The 16,338-nt window shown below is 42.1% G+C and overlaps 1 protein-coding gene across 20 annotated transcripts in view; it reads right to left on the bottom strand.

The window, feature by feature from the left end:
• The window catches only part of LOC121674511 (poly(rC)-binding protein 3-like), a 520,331-nt gene that overhangs the window by 31,481 nt on the left and 472,512 nt on the right, over positions 1 to 16,338 (bottom strand). For all 20 annotated transcript variants that reach the window (XM_042048906.1, XM_042048910.1, XM_042048911.1 and 17 more), the window contains 4 exons: positions 13,743 to 13,859; positions 7,766 to 7,897; positions 4,914 to 5,042; positions 4,039 to 4,182 (listed from right to left, as the gene is read on the bottom strand). In XM_042048906.1, the coding sequence (XP_041904840.1) occupies positions 4,039 to 4,182; positions 4,914 to 5,042; positions 7,766 to 7,897; positions 13,743 to 13,859 (522 nt within the window). The remainder of the gene's footprint in view (positions 1 to 4,038; positions 4,183 to 4,913; positions 5,043 to 7,765; positions 7,898 to 13,742; positions 13,860 to 16,338) is intronic.

Here is a 16,338-nt window from a genome sequence, read left to right as displayed (position 1 = left end):
TGCAGTGCCTGGACACAGGGCCAGCAGGTCAGTTTGGAGACAGGAGCATCATGGAGACCCCCAGCACGGTGGGTGGTCTCATCTTCCCCAACAAGCCAAATATCCTCCCTCCAAATCCAGCCACTCTGCACCACAAGAGCAGTGCAAGGGGTATAGTTTCTGGTGTCATTTCTAGCAGCACTGGGGTGAGATGTGGGGACACAGAAGCACATGAATGAGGAGGATATGGTGGCATGCCTGGCACCAGTTAGCACAGCCCTTTGTCCCTCCTGCTGGTCCTGTTCATGTCTCTGCAGCGGCCTACAAAAAACAAACTCCAGAGGGTTTATGATTTTCTATTATGTGTGAAAGGAATGGCATGCCAGAAAAATTTTAATGCGCTTGTGCTTAGACAGGCAGGAATGCAGAAAGACAAATTATAACATAAATATTTGTAGTGGGAGAATTATAAACAGGAACAGAGCTGATTAGCTTAGTTTGCAAAATGCTTATTTGACAAAAGGCCTTTAGAAAGTAATGAATCCTCTGCAAATGATAAAACAATCCATTTAATGGAGTTCAGATATTAAAACCTTTAATGTCTCAACTGCATGATGCACATTTCTGCAGCAGAATTCCCCTTCTGGAGAAGAAACATTTCATTTAGTTTTTGAATTAATTACAAAGCCAGGCCATAATCTGGCAACCATTATGCACATGAGCAGTTTTCAGGGACAAGTGTGTGCACCAGGCTCAATGGGAGGTTCATGGGCCAACGTATTCACGTGCATCTATAGGGGATGGGCATCACTCATGGGTTATATACCACAAGAAAAGGTTTCAGTCCACAGAAACAAATGATTGCCCCCATCAGGGGGTCTAATGGAAACATGTATTCAAGCAAGCAAAACTTGTTTAACTGTGTTACCAAATGAGGACAAACTGAGTGGGGGCTCTGTGCTCAGCCAAGCGCAGGAGCAGCTTCAGGGAGGTTACAGCGGGTCCACGAGCAAACAGTGGGTTTGGAAACCACGCTTTGGTGTCTGAACCTCTGTGCTGGATCACAGGTGTCCTTTCTGGTCTCAGCCATACTTCAAACCCAGCTGAGAACATCTTTTAATGGCTTTTTCCAAGCAGTGGTCTGCAAACCAGCAGGAATCCATCACAAAAAAGTCACCAGAAAACCTAACAGAAGTCACCCCTTCCCTCATCATGCTGCTCCCTCATCCTTCCTTGTATACATACGAGGAAGCAAACAAACTGGAGAAGTAACAAAAATAACAAACATTCAGTGCTCGGACCAGGTTTACTTGGTTGCTTGGTAGTCCACAAAAACCAGCAAATCAGAATAGACAAGATGGGCCTTGAATTTTCTTTCAAAAAAAAAAAGAGAGAGGTTTTAATTTCTTAGGCTGCCAAAAGATCATTTGATTGATTTAGCTTGAAAAAACAGTCTCTGTCTGCTTTACCCCTTCTCAGGGAAACCATGTGTTTTTGGGACTGAGGGCTGGGGCTTGCTAAGCACAAGCCTGATTAGAGGCTACTGAGACATCTGTCCTGTAATGTTCCACTGAGTACATGGGCTATGGATCTGCTTCCATCAAAGTCAAGGGCAACTTTCCTACTGACGTAAGTAACAGCAGGGATGACCTGGTCTGCACATCTCCCTCAATTTAGACCATCCTACTGGTAAGAGACACAAAGCAAAGCTGCACCCTCTGAGTACCCATTTAAACACCAATGTAGCACACGGGGTAGAAATTTCCAATTTAACCACCGCACATGCTAAGTAACAGGGGCAGAGGAGAGCAGTGTTCCGTTTCCTTTTAGTTTTGTTACACAATGCAGTATCGAAGAAGCACAAGAAAATTAAAAGCAATACTTAAAGTGGAAGAACCCCAACTTTTATGGGAAACTAGAGATTATATTTTGCTAATGTTACTTATTTTACTAAGTGTTAAAAAACCAAAATCCTTTCAAGATAGCCATGACGTAATTTAGAACAGAAAAATAACTTCTGATAGCTTAGCTGAAAGGTTGAATGGAATTAACAGTGCTGATAAAATTTTATTTTTGGTATTAATTTCCTCTTATAAAGCCTGGTTAAAGTGTCTTTCCATACTGGTGTCCAAACACACCTTAATCATTTTCTTAAAAAGTCTGCTTAGTCAGAGCGCACAGAAATTCAAAGCACACAGAAGGTGTCTGCCTCTTACACTCTTTCTCACATCAACACGGTTGCATTAGAAAAGTGAGAACACTTTTTTCAACTGATAAAACTGAAGATGCCAAGAGCTATTAGACCTGAAAATAGGACACTTTCAATTATTTATACAAACTGCTCAGCACCCTCTAGCCAACAGTTTCAATACTTTTGACTGATGATATATAGAGATGGTCTTTGAAGGCAGTGGCAATTACAACACTGGCAGAATGGGCTGCTGTGGATATATATACACATACACATTTCTTAAAGGAAAGCACTGCAGTGTAGACTTAATAGATATGGAGTAAATTATTCTGAACTTTCAGTCATAGACCAGTTTCTGGCACATTATTTTACATTTCAATTCAGCGTTGCTCACTAAAGAAGCAGATTTCTTATTTTGACCACAAGTAAGAGTAGTAGGCTCGAGCATGATGAAAGCTACTACATTCAGGTTATGAAAATCCGGATATACATCAGAATGAATCATTACAGAGTAGAAGGTAAAACTCTGACACAAAAAAAATCAGAGAAAGTTCATGATAAGGGCTGTAAGAAGCATTTTGGCATATGCTTGAGAAGTGCAGGAGCTTCCTTATACACCAGCACCTTGGGCCCTCAGCCCCACCAGGAACTCCATGTTCAGCTTCTCATACCATCTCCAAATTGCCTGAGGTGGGACACAGTCTGTGCCATCAGCCCACACCCTCTGACAGGGTGATGACCTGGGACGGGCTGATGGGGAGGGAGGGGGCAGCTGCCTGCAGATGTTCCACCATGCATGTGAGTAATTGGGTAACTGCTTAAAAAGAGGCCTTGGCATCACCTTGGGGAAAAGATTTGGCTGGGTGGGGGTGCCTTACTGCCAGAGAGGCTTTACACATGTTAATCCTGACTAGAGAGATGTCTCTGCCTTCTTCTGGGCTGGGTTTATGGGGTTGATTTCCCCTTGAGTTGGGCAGGGCTTGCAGTAAGTATCTCACTCCTCCACCACTGCTCGTAGCCTGGTGGCTACACAGGTCCCCTTGTGACCCTCCCAAGGTGTTTTTAGGGTATTTATCAGCTGTGTTCATCACTGGCTCTTCGGTGAAAGCTGAATTCCCCCTGCAGTGGATGATGACAGAGCATTCCTGCTATGCCTCTGCCACATGCTGCAGACCCATTTCAGACATTACTAAAAGACACAGAAGAACCACATTGCACGTGGGTTTTTAAAGGCAGATGAGAACCCTGACTGATATAGCTTAAGGTGAAGGGGGAATCATCAAAACTTCCTTACATAAGAAAGAAACAGGAATGCTGTTCTTGTGTTATCAATCAGGCTGTTCCAAGCCACGGTTGGGAAGGTCTTCACTTGCATGTAAGTAGTTCCAGCCACCTCGGAATTCCATTGCTACTTGGTCCCGGGGGACTGCAAGCAGTGGAAATTACATGTGTGTAAATCCTTACTTTAAAATGCACTATTTGGTCCCAAAAAGTATAAAAACTATGAGAGAAAAATTATGCTTTTCATGAGCAGAAATGTCCTGCTGTTTCACCATCTCTGAAAATTGACAAAACCGCTTATACTGCTAGGGAAGCTGCAAATTAAGAAAAAAAAAACCCAACCCCTATGATAAGCAGGGCTGCCCCACTCAATGAGCTCCTGATTTGGACACCTCTCAATCTGCAGAAGGGCAAACTTTTCTTAATTACAGAAGTTAATGTCAAATCTTGGTAAAATAACAGATGGTCACAATTTTGTGTAAAGTTTACAATGCAGTGTTCTCCTGTCCTGCAAATGTAAGCACACAAAGTCGACAAAGCACACCAATACTATACCAGGCAAGAAAGAGTAAAAGTTGAAAACTAACAGGCGCTGGCTGAGGCTGGGCCAGGACGGTGTGGTTTCCAGCTGAAGCCAAAATGGTGTCTGCTCTTACCTGGCCACCTGCAAAAATGATAGGTGCAGAGGCAGGTTTGGGACGGTAGGGGATGGTGGCACCTTTGGGTGGGGACTGCAGACAAAAACACAAAGCAGTCAAAATGCAGAATGAAGCAGAGCTTGTATTAAAAAGATGACTCTTTATCTTGGTCACCTCAGACAACAAGGCATGCAGATAACCCAGTCCAGCCCCCCCTGCCCTCCACCCCATCAGACCAAAAGCACGCTAGAGGCCTCCTGTCTGGGCTTTTGGGGAAGGAGCTGAGGACCCAACTGCACAGCCAAAACAGGCAATAGTGACACCTGTGGATTCATTAGTGCTGCTGTCACATGAAGTTACGAAGCTTCATCAAGCATGCTAAGGCATTTCCAACAAAGGTTAAAATGCCCAGATTTTTATATAAATTTATTTTCCATCATTTAATCTAAGGGCTAAAAAAGTGCCATCAAAATGAAACTTTATGGCCTTATGCAATGACCTGACCCTAAGAAAGCAAAAAATCCTGGCTGGTCAGAATTTTCTGCCCTATACTGCATCAGAATAAAGTGTGTTTCTGTCATAATGACTGAAGATCCGTGCTGGACCTGGTTGTAGTTTGACAATGTCATGACAGCCTTTGATTGCTCAACCCTGCTGTGAGAGGCTCTCAAATGCCAGGAAAAGCAGAGTCTAACAGAGCCTCTGGAAATCCCTGGCACGGGAAGGGCAGACAGCGCCCCAGGGGAACCCATGGCAACTGACAATTATTAATAATGTGTTTGAGCATCTCCTGGTGAGAAGGGACACGCTGGACGCCCGCTTACCTCCAGCATCACCACGCAGATCTGCTTCACACACTGGATGATGGCGTCGGGAGTGCCGGATATGGTCACCGCGCGCTCCGTCGAGTTGGGCAGCATGTCCCCTGCCACCTGCACCTGGGCTCCTGTGGACTTCAGCAGAGACACAGCAAAGACACTGTCACTGCCAGGCAGGCAATGGCACCTCTCCAGACATTCCCTGACGCGATGGAGGAGGATGCACCCCTGAACATTTTGTCTTTTCTTTGCTGGATATGTGATGGAGCACACATGGAAACTCCTACCCCAGACATGGATTTGCTTGTTCAAGCCAGTTTGCCAACACTACCACCCTAGGGTGGTTAGTCCTCAGTAGCTGTTAGTGAATCAAACTGCAACCTGAATTTCAGGAGAAGCATTTTAACCCTCTCAAAGACAGACAGTTGCAATGCCGACTAAAAAGTGAAAAGGGTGAAATGAAGTACTCTGCAATAATAAAAAAATAAAAGGAAAAAAAGCCCAGTAATTGAAGAAGGTTGGCTAATCAAACGAGTCACTCTTTAATCTACTGATAGATGGCTCTTTAATCTACTGATGGCTGACTTGTGTCTCTTGTTGAAATTTGGGGCTGTCTCATACTATATAGTACAGAAGCACTTCTAAATCATAGTTAGTGTTGATTGAATATATGCATATCATCAACTTTTAGCTCATTAATGAAACCTAAGAAGGTAATGAGCCACTTTTGGGGGGTTTTCTGCTCTGTTTTTTAAATTTGATCTTGGTACTAGTGTGTCCTAGTTAAAAAAAAACCCAAACAAAACAAAGAAAGAAGAAAATACAGGAGGCCCAAACAACCCATGACATTATTATACAAATATGGAAGACCTTTTCAGTCAACAGAGAAAATCCCAGGCATCTGATGTTGACTAAGCTCTTTAACATACTGCACAGAAGATCTATTCCTGACTGTTATTGCAATGCAGTATTTGGGCTTTAAAAAAAGTATTTTCAGTAACAATTGACTTTGTGTCAGTCAGCAAGGAGTTAATTTGTTTTCCTGCTGGTTATACACAACACACATTATCCTTCTTTCCAAAGACTGATTAATGTACTGATAGCATCTTCTGTTCACTAGTGCTGTTTAAGGCCAAAGTATCAATTCCATGATCTATAACAGACTTTGGAATTTCACTGTAATTTGATCAATCCCCTGTGCTTTTCTTTTTTTTATAATCTTATCTCAAAAATAGTACTGCAACCCTACATGTTGTTCCTGGGTGCATGACTGAACACAAAAGACCATCCATCCCTTTTGCAACTTCTCAGTGTGTTGTGTGATGATGAAATTAGACCACATCTTGGGCTGGATGCTCCTCATTTTCCCCCTCTTTTCCCGGTATTTGCTTTTTAACATACATTCCTGGGTATCTGTACATCCAGCACAAAAGACTGCCAAATACCAGAGTCATTTATGCATTTACTTGCAGTGCTAATCTTTTTTGTTCTCTGACTTTGGTCATATATCAGTAGCAAGAAGTGAGTAAGATTTTGTCCATTATCTTTATACTTAGGAAGATGCGCAGTGTGACTTCTCACCACGCTAGCCTTATCAAAACACCTATTTGGCCAAACACTATCCTTTTACTTCCTTGTACCAGCTAGAGGCAACTGCTTCTGAAACTATGCTCACCAGGATAATCACCTCAGTCATTTCACTTAACCAACAGACCAATCTCACTTTTAAAATCCTATATCCTGAGCACATTCTCACAGTGCTCCAAATGAAGTTACCAATATTTAATATAAAATCCAAAGTATGGACAGCTATAAAAACTAGAGCTAAGCACTCACCAGTACACAGTTCACATTCATGCCTGCTCCTATTTTAACACAACTAAGAAATCAACTTAAAAGCTCCATAAAACCTACTCTCTTGAATCCACAATTTAGGTTAAAAAAAGGAAGTTTCAACTTTTTAGAGCCTGTTTTGACACAGGCAAATCAAAAAAAATGGATCAACATGTTATTTTAGTATTCAACACTTCATCCCATGCTGGAATGAATTCAAATTTAGAAGGAATATTGTCACTTCCTCCAGGATAACAATCCATTTTTCTGAAATGTCCTATTCAGATTTTCTCTACATAACTGAGCATGTACCTGATTTTCTTGTATGAGTGATTACAAACACCAGATCCTTGGCTTGGCATGTGCTATATTGTTACAGTCATGCATAGAAGAGTTAAAACAGGCAGTGTATGGTACCTTTTCCATTTTTTGGTTAGACAAAAAAGTGGCTGCTAGCACAATGAATGAATACCTCTTGCTAAAGTCCGGACTAAATCTATATTCTGCATGTGTTTGGAATGTATCAAGTCAGGTCACCAGTGGCCCAGTGACATTAAGAAGAAACAGGGAAGAAGCATGAAAATCACACTTTTCTAGAAAGTAGATCTACTAGCCTGGAATCCCCAGTGCTGCTTGGGCTTTTCTCTGACTGTAAGGGTGGTAACTAATTTGGAAATGGCTGCACCTCTTTGACTTGGGGTCACTTGAGTTATTGCTGGGCAGGGGTCTGTGCGCAAAGAGAAACTCAAAGAGCCATTTGTCACTGTTGCTTTGCTTAATTGTGCATGAAAGACTTTATACATTATAAAGCTGTTTCTCTATTTCACACATGGTCTTCAGTGTCAAGGAAAGTACAAGTCCAGCTGTGCTGGATTCCCTGCTTCTCCCAGAGCAAGGCTTTTCCAGGTTTTTCAGTTGACACATGCTCATGTTGGTGTGATCAGCAAAGTGCAGTGGGTGATGCTGGCAGGGCACACTGCAGCAGGATGCTAGCCAGTGTCCCCAGCACACATCCCAAGACTTACCTCCCTGATTTCTTTGATTTTGGAACCTCCTTTTCCTATAAGGGATCCACACTGACTTGCTGGGACAACGAGCCGCAGTGTTACGGGCGGTTTGCTTGTCACCGTGCTGTTTGTCATCGAAGCGTTTATGTCCTGTAATCACAATGTCAGCAAGTATTAGCGGGGGATTTGTCACTCCTGGTGAGCACTGAAGGGCTCAGAGCAAATGCCCAGGCTGTCTGTGGAGACCTGGGGAGTGTGCAAGCAGCTTGTTTTTGTGGTAAGGAAAGCCCATCACAGCTCTGCCGGTGATACACCGTAAACATGAAGTGGCTCGTGCCAGAGGAGCCCTTCGGATGTCCAGCATTGCAAGATCCATGCTGTGGGACCAGAGGGCAGGACTAGGAGGAGGAGGTGGTGTCTGCCATTAGACCAGCCAAAACATGTGGGAAAGGCAAAGAGGCTTTTGGATTCACAGGCTTCCAAAACCTGTTTTGGTGTCTTTTTCACCACCTTAGTTAGAACATTTACACTGTATAATACGTCTCTACGTTTCACACGTTTCTTCCCAGATTTGATTCAAAGGAAAACGGTTAAAAAAAGGAATGACAAAGAACCTGTGAATAATCTGAAGCAGAGAAAATCAGATTATTTTGATAAGTGTTTTGCTGCCCTCTAGATTTAATTTCTCTTTTGTAGCAGGTCCATAAATATTTGTAGCACTACACAATTTCTAAAATCTTTTCCATCATGGTTATGGAACCAGAGTACAAAAAGCTCAGCAGAACAGCAATTGCCTGTGTTCAGGTAATGTAACATATATCCGTGGATCCCACTATCCAATGAGACTACACTACACACTCCCATAAGCAGTTCAATATACTTGTTGCAAGGTTTAAATTGTTTTAAATATATTTTGTTTGTTCAAAATCTTGTAGGCAAGACAAAACAATCCCTCTAAAGACTTCATCACAGAAGAAAAGATAAAGCTTATCTTCCCACTGATCAGTGGGATGCTTTGAGGGAACTTAGGATCAAAAAATAAAAAGCCACAAGCTGCACTGCAGCTGTTCAACAACTCATGAGACTCTCAGAGCGTTTTGGTAACACTACCCATGAATTGGGAAGACTCTCCTCCATCTGTGAGGTGGCACGGCACAGCTATTATACTCTTCACAGAAATGTTACCAAAAGATTAGGAGAGGAATGAGAAAACATTCATTTCCTACTGAGTCATTTATGATGCAACAAGAGTTCCAGCAAACAGAACTGACGTGATTTCCTAGGCTTACAAAGACTATCACTTGTCAAAAAAAAAAAAACCCAACCAAACCTGCATATATTGTGCCATCAGGATCCCAAATTACAAAAAACCCAATCAACAACAAAACTACTCAGCACTTCAAGCAACTCTGCACATCTCACTGAACCAGTGTGGGAGTCCAGTGACATCAGCACCGATTCCTACAGTACCTCCCCAATTGTGATGGCAGCATTCTTCCATCCAAGAAATGGCTTGGTATGACCTTACTTAGCTTAAAAGAGAAGAAAATAAAATCTTGAATGGAATGAGGCATTGCTGCATGTGACAAGACAGCTACAAAATCATTCCTCTGCCAGCCAGCAGTAACTCACTGTTGCATTCTGTTTAGTGTCTGTGTCAGTGAGAGATTGCAATCCAAAATAAAGCCAGAGGGATAACAGAATTTTGCAGTACCCATGTACCTGAGATAAAGTTGCACTAATTTTTTAGCTGGAAGATGCCATCTCACTGTATCATGTTTGTGTCAGGTGGAGGCACGTGTAGGTAAATAATCCTCTTCAGCCACACAGCATGAAACCTAATAATGTCTCCTACTTCCATTACCATACGTGGCCTGGCCTCAAAGCCTTCACTGCCTTTCCTGGTTTCAAAAGCACTTTGCAGGAACTGGAAGCCCCTGTTCTCTTTATTTTGCCCTCATCATTTAAGAAGAGCAAAATCGAAACATGCGGGCTCAGCAGCATGGAGTGCATACAGGAACTATTCCAGCTTAAAAACATGACAAAGGAGAAATAAGTACAAAAAATCCCCTTCACAACTACAGGCTTCTGAGTAGGGATGGCTGGAGACCTTCCCACAGAACAGTCATCTTTCAAACTGGGAGATTCCTATTTCTTTAACCTCCAACTTTTTGTGGCATTGCATCCATTTCCTCAGGGCTCTGGCAGACACTAGAGCTGGAGCTTGCATGGCTTTCTCCCTGCTTGGTGGGCTGCTCCTCAGCCAAGACAGGCTAACTGGGAGACTGAAAGTGTTGAAGATCCAGCAGCATCCCTAGCTCTTGGCATCCCAGGGTCATAGCACATAAGGCTTCCCAAGGCAAGCTAACCTGGCAGCTCCAAAACCTACCAAACCTCCAAGGAAAAAACATACCAAAATTCTTCTTACTGGTTTCAAAGGAAATGTTAAACTGTCCAGTTTTCACAGCAAGGAGGATTCTGTGAGGTGGCTCCCCACTTGGAAATGACCACCACAGGACTGACCACAGTTGTACCGGCAAGAATTAATGTTTGTCAGAAAGGCTTCATCCTGACTGTTTTTATCACCTTGCTTTTCTCTTGTCCTTATTCCTAGAGCTGAGCAAGTTCTTCATAGATGTTTGCAGAGGACAAGGATTCCAAAAACCCTTTTCTTATTTATCTGGAGGTCTGACTACTGAGCGGCGCCTGCTGCTTATTCCAGTGCTTAAGTACCATGTGCTTTCAGTGGATTATGCAGACTTAAAAGCAAAGCCAGAGCTGCCCCACTTGCCAGTGAAGTTACAGCTTCATTTCTTGGGTCTCAGCCTCCAGTCCAAAAATGACTGCACTAAAATGTCCCCTCTTGCAATGCCAGTGGTCTTCCTGGCTTAGTGCCATTTTGTAGCAACTCTCTTTCTCCCCTGCAGTGAAGACTTTAGGTATTTACGTAAATATCTACCTAGCTCGTAAATTCATCGTAAGCCTGCTAGAAAAGCAACTTCCATTAGGAAGGCTGTCAAAGCAAAGAGATATAAGGCTACAGAGCAACCACAAGAAGAATACAACTTTTCTTATTTTTCTATCTCCCTGACACATTTTGAGATTTTCACTAACATTAGAAAAGCATTCCAGGACTTCCATGTCTTCCTAGACCTGCTCATCCCCAGGTATACAGCTATAGGGTTGAAATTAAGGGTTCAAGGTCTTCATGTGGGCATGCATAACAAATACCAAAAAAGATCCCTCAAAGCAGCAGTCTCACACATGCATCTTTTCTCTTCTGTTTCAACATAGCTGCAATAACCAGAGGGGGACTGATTTTTTTTAAATGGCTGAAGAACTCTCCAGCAAAAAGATATGCATGAAAAATAGCATTTGGTAGCTAGCTAATTTGTAATTTCTGAAACAGCACTTTATTTTGTCTCCAGAGCGTTACAGTTACCTCTTTTTATTGGCAGGGAGATTTATAGGAAACCCAACTGATTATATGAGACATATTTCTTTACTGCTGTTCTTTTAAATATACCACAAACCAATTATGTTAAAACTAAATACAGATACTTCAGAAAAGTACTTGATCTGCAGGGAGTGCCAGTACTCCTTTGCTAATGCTCATATGAAGAGCCAGACTACCCTCTAAAACCTGCAAGTGCAAATAGGTGCAAAATCCAGCCAGATGCCTGAATTTCAGCTTGCTTTGCCTATTGCTACCTACAGCACTTTCAAAGACTACATCACGTTGGGTGGTGGGCTGGGGATCTGATGCTGTGCAGTGTTTGACGTTTTTATGAAAAAATGCAGCATTATTTCCATTGGGTACCCATTTTGGTGGGAACTGGCAGGGATTATCTGTGCTAATGATTCTCTCAGCATTTTACAGGATAAGGAACATGTTTTTCCTGTAGAGAGCAGAGACACTGGTCTCTCCAGGACTCTCTGGACAGGAGAGTATGGACCGTACACCAAGCTACCTCTTAAACTAGAAGAAACAGGGATTATTCCATGATGGGTAGGAGATGAAGAGGAGAAAGAGATGACAATAGGAGGTTTTAAAATTGGGTTAGACAGAATTACTTGTGTGGTTCTGCAGGCTTAAACATCAAAATCATTATTTCATTAATAACCAGCAAGAAAAAACCCCAAAGCATTCTTATAAAATGCGCCATGCCACAAAACTAAGAAATTTCATCAACATATTGAAAGATTGGAATATCCCACAGGAAGACCTGAAAACCCATGAAAGAGTGAAGAAATACAAATTGGATTAACATCTGCAGTATTAAAAAAAAAAAAAAAGGTCATTTGTCTGGAGCTGACAGGGATGTTTGCCAAGACTGAAGAGGTGAAAACACCTGAGCAGGAGCTGGGGACACCCACCAGGCAAAGCATGGCTGTGTGCAAAGCACTGCACTAGTAGGAGGTGAGGCATTTCCAGCAGTGGCAGAGATATGATAGCACGATAAGGAGAGCAGGGGGCTGTTAATGCTGCTAAATAAGCCTTTGTGTAACTTCATTTGCAACCTGTCCACAATTAGCGCACACATTTAATATAAAATGTATCTAGAAAAAGGTGGACAGGGACTACTAGAGTTATGAGAGGGGTGCAGAACGCATGCTCTGAAAGACCGTGCTTGGATCACTCTCTCTGGCAAAAGCAAGGGTGTGAGAAGATAAAATCAGTTTCTGAATATGTATCAAGAAAGGGAATCCTCAGGGATGGAAAGGCAAGAATTATCTGAACTAATGGCCAGTACTGGCACAGAAACAAAGCTGCATGAACTGTTCATGAATAAATGCAGGTGAGGAACAAAAAGAGTATGTCTAATTATCAGAGACCTGAAGCTGCGGACCCAGTGTAAGGAAACAGAAAAAATCTAACTGTTTTTTGATCATGCTGTGAAGTTGCAAGTTCAAGACATACAGTTTATTCTAGAAGACAACTGCATCTGACGACTTACAAGCTCTCTTCTAGTCCTGTTGCTCTAAGCTTGAACAATTGCCATGGGTAAATAAAGGCACCTGTTGATAATTCTCATCAATTCCCTGTGCTGTGGGGAGATGTGGAGACTAACCTTGATGACTTGGAGAAATAAGAACTCTTAGGAAAGGGATTAACATCTCTCTAGTTTAATCCATTCTTGAGAGACCCTGCCCTTTGCTTCTGCTGCAGGTGACTCAGTTGACCTGTCTGCAAGCTCCTCCATTACGAGAAGGTGAACTGCTTCCTGCAGGGGCATCTGCCTCTCCAGAGAGGACAGGAGAGATACCCGGACTAGACATACAGTTTTCAAAAGTAGAGGGAGCTAAATCCTCTCCAGAGTGACCACAGTTCATGTTCTGTACTCTGCTGCCTTTTCTGTGAGGTTCTCCATTAAAATGGTGACCACATCTAATTGTAGCTGGTCCATGAAACTGAAGGAAATTTCAGCAATTTAGATACATATCTGCACAGAACAGTTAGTCTACAGTGAATTGAGCTCTTGCCTTACTTACTCTGAGTACCTTTACTCTAATTGGTTTTAAAAGACAAGCTTTAAATGTGGTAATTGGTAATCATGTAGTTTGTTTTTAAAATAAAAATTTTCTAGTTAAATGAGTTATACATTCATTTTGACACACATAACATTTACATCCATACCAACTGGATTCATATAAAAACAGAGTTAGAAGTTACGCAATTATTCTTTTCAAATCAAACCCACAATGGGAATAGAATTTTTCCAAGACATTTTTCCTACCATTAGTGCACATTACTAGAAGCAATTGCTTTTCCCTGAAGCCTCCAAAAAGCAAAAGAAATGATCAAACATCTTGTAAATTGACCCATTATTTTTCTTCAGTATTGCTGCCAAAAGCATTTATAAAAATACAACCACTTTCATTGCTATTAAATAGAACATTAAACAAATCCTATTTAACATTAAAGCAAACATGAGAAAATTCAAACAGTGTTTGTATTTCAACTTGAAGGGAGAAAAAAAAATTATTTGCTTACCTCTTCAAATTTTAGTGCAATCATAGAAAAAGCTTTAAAAATTGCATCTGTTGGGCCTGTTATTGTCACAATTCTCTCTGGACAAGTCCCTTCTGAAATATTGATTCGAGCACCGCTCTGTCAAAAGGAAAAAATATTTTTCAAAGTTATACTTCCCAGGGAGGAAACTAAGTAGGATTAGGGATACAGTTTGGAAAGGAATACCTTGAGGCATCTAATTCCCTCCCCTACAACTGCAGCCCCAACATCGTATAATTCAGCATAAACTGATCACATTCAAAAATTCATGTAACTGTGGGAAGCTGGACTCTGTCTGGGTAAATCCTTATGTGGCCTTCTCAGTATACAAATAGCACCTCTGTAACTCAAAGTTGCAAATAATGGCATAATCAAGTCTTTTCCCTTCCCTTTGCAGGATTAACCTTAAGTAGGACTGGAGCTACAGAATTTAAGAGAAGGTGGTTGTCTCCAGGAAGCACCAGCATCTCCTAGGAATGATGCACCTCTCTGGTTTGGAGCCCCAAAGGTGGGGCTTGGCCTCTCAGCCTCTCTACTGGGGTCTCACTTTGCACTGTGGAGAAGGCTCCTTGTAGATGTGCCTCATGTGAAGGCAGTCAATCAATAAGCACTGAGCAACCCTTTAAAGGAGTAGTGGTAAGACAAGAAACAGCAACAGTACTGTGTCCATAAGGCAAGGAGCCTGTTGGATGGAGTTAGAAAACCAGAAGTCTCGTAGAGAAGCCAGGCTGACTCTCAGGTATACTTGGTCCTCTTTATGCCACTGTGGCAGTGCAGAGAAAACTTCTTAACCAGGGGGTTTTATATATTTATAAATTTGTATTTATATATTTTTAAATATATATTTAAGAGGATCTGAGTGTAAGTAATGATCAAATCCAGTTCAGGTAAGAGCCATCCTACGTGTTCCCTGAGGTTTCAGTCATAGAAATGTGTTAATGCAGCCTAAGAAGTCACTGGAGCCTCAACTCACCCACAGGCACTGACCTGCTCAGGTATCAGCAAATGTGACCAAATGTGAGACAACCTGGGTTAGTTTGGCCCTTTGCCTGCAGGGTCACCACGCAGCTCCCGATGTGCTGTGTGTCCCAGACCTTACTCACAGCATGCTGCTGTGTTTCCCCACATGACAGCACCCCCACACAACATGAAAAAAACCAAAGCTCAACAATACTAGAAAAATCTTGCTGCCACAGACCTGGGTACAGAACTGAGGGTTCTGTACTTTTCTTTAGGCTTGAAGTAATTTCTGACATTTCCTCAATGACAGAACTGTCTCTGACATTTCCCCAAAGACAGAATACATTTCACACCATAAAGATGGCATGCACCCTGCCACATCTGCCAGGGAAGTCAAAATAAAAGTTGCATTTTGCTTTTAAAGAAGTACTGAAAAAAGCAGTCATTTAAAGAGGGACCAAATTATCACCATGTGGAGACACAGTCTCTTAGTCCTGTGCTGATATAAAGATGGATAAAACTCCCTTATTTTAAAAAAACATAACCAAACAAATAAAGTATCTTCTGACCACAAATACATGACAGCAGGTGTCCAGGACTGGAAGAAGAACATTTGATATTTATCTTGAAAGACAGACCAAGGATCATACGTATTCTCTAAGATGTTTTACTCAGAAGTCAGGAGCACTTTCCAATGATGGCTTCCCTTCTGTGCATACAATTTATATACAAAGATATCTGCCCAGGATCATAACTAATAATTAAACTGAAATGTGTTTAATCAACTGTTATGTTTACCTAGTACATTGGAAACACTTTTTCTTACCTTTTTTTTTCTTTAAGTCTTAGCAAGTGTGTGAAAACCTGAGTGAAAATGTCATCAAAAAAGGAGCCCTGAACTCAGTCAGCCTGACAATGAAATCCCTATTGTGTATATTTAAAGATGGATGTCCGCAATTTTCTTTACTAAAATACTTTGACATTTCCCTGCCACAGACCTTCTATCAGAGTAGAAAACAACAAAGCAGCTGACACAGTAATGTAGTGCAGCTTTACTAGAGCCAAATTGACTTTTCTTGAGGCACCCTCTATACACTACACTCCTGAAGTTTTAAACAGTAGGATTTGTCTTTTGACTTAATACTTTTAGCAATTGCTTCAAAGCAGAAAAATTATATGGATCTGCAGGTAGGATGTGCTGCCTTGCAGGACCAGTGTGGGTCTGTAGCCTTCACCCGAGTGCACTCCTCTGAAGACAGCACAGCTTGCTCTGTGGCACGGAAAGAAGCCTGCAGTCACTGGGGAGGCTGAGGTTTATGCAGGGCTCTGTTTTAATCCTTTTGTGTCTTCAGCCTTGTCAAAGGATGTGAATGGCAGATGTGCAGGTCTACCCTGCCCACATCCACTCACAGCTGCAAAATGAGAAAAAGCTAAGGCTTTGCCAAGACGTGGCAGGGAGATGCTCTGGCTTACACAAGTCTGGCTCCAGCTCTGCTGAAGCTTGTGTCTACGCTCAAACTTGACGTGCATCAGTCTAACGCTTGGTTTCAGATTTTTGGAAACTCTACCAGGAGGCCAAGCCATGTGCAGGACTGATGCTGGTATGTTAATGCAAGAT

This window comes from Corvus kubaryi, unplaced genomic scaffold (genome assembly GCF_017639235.1).
Source record: "Corvus kubaryi isolate FWS band 111438036 unplaced genomic scaffold, C.kubaryi_AGA036_p1.0 68, whole genome shotgun sequence".
Lineage (NCBI taxonomy): Eukaryota > Metazoa > Chordata > Aves > Passeriformes > Corvidae > Corvus > Corvus kubaryi.
The sequence above is the reverse complement of the archived record's forward strand: the minus strand, read 5'-3'. Positions and strand labels throughout refer to the sequence as shown.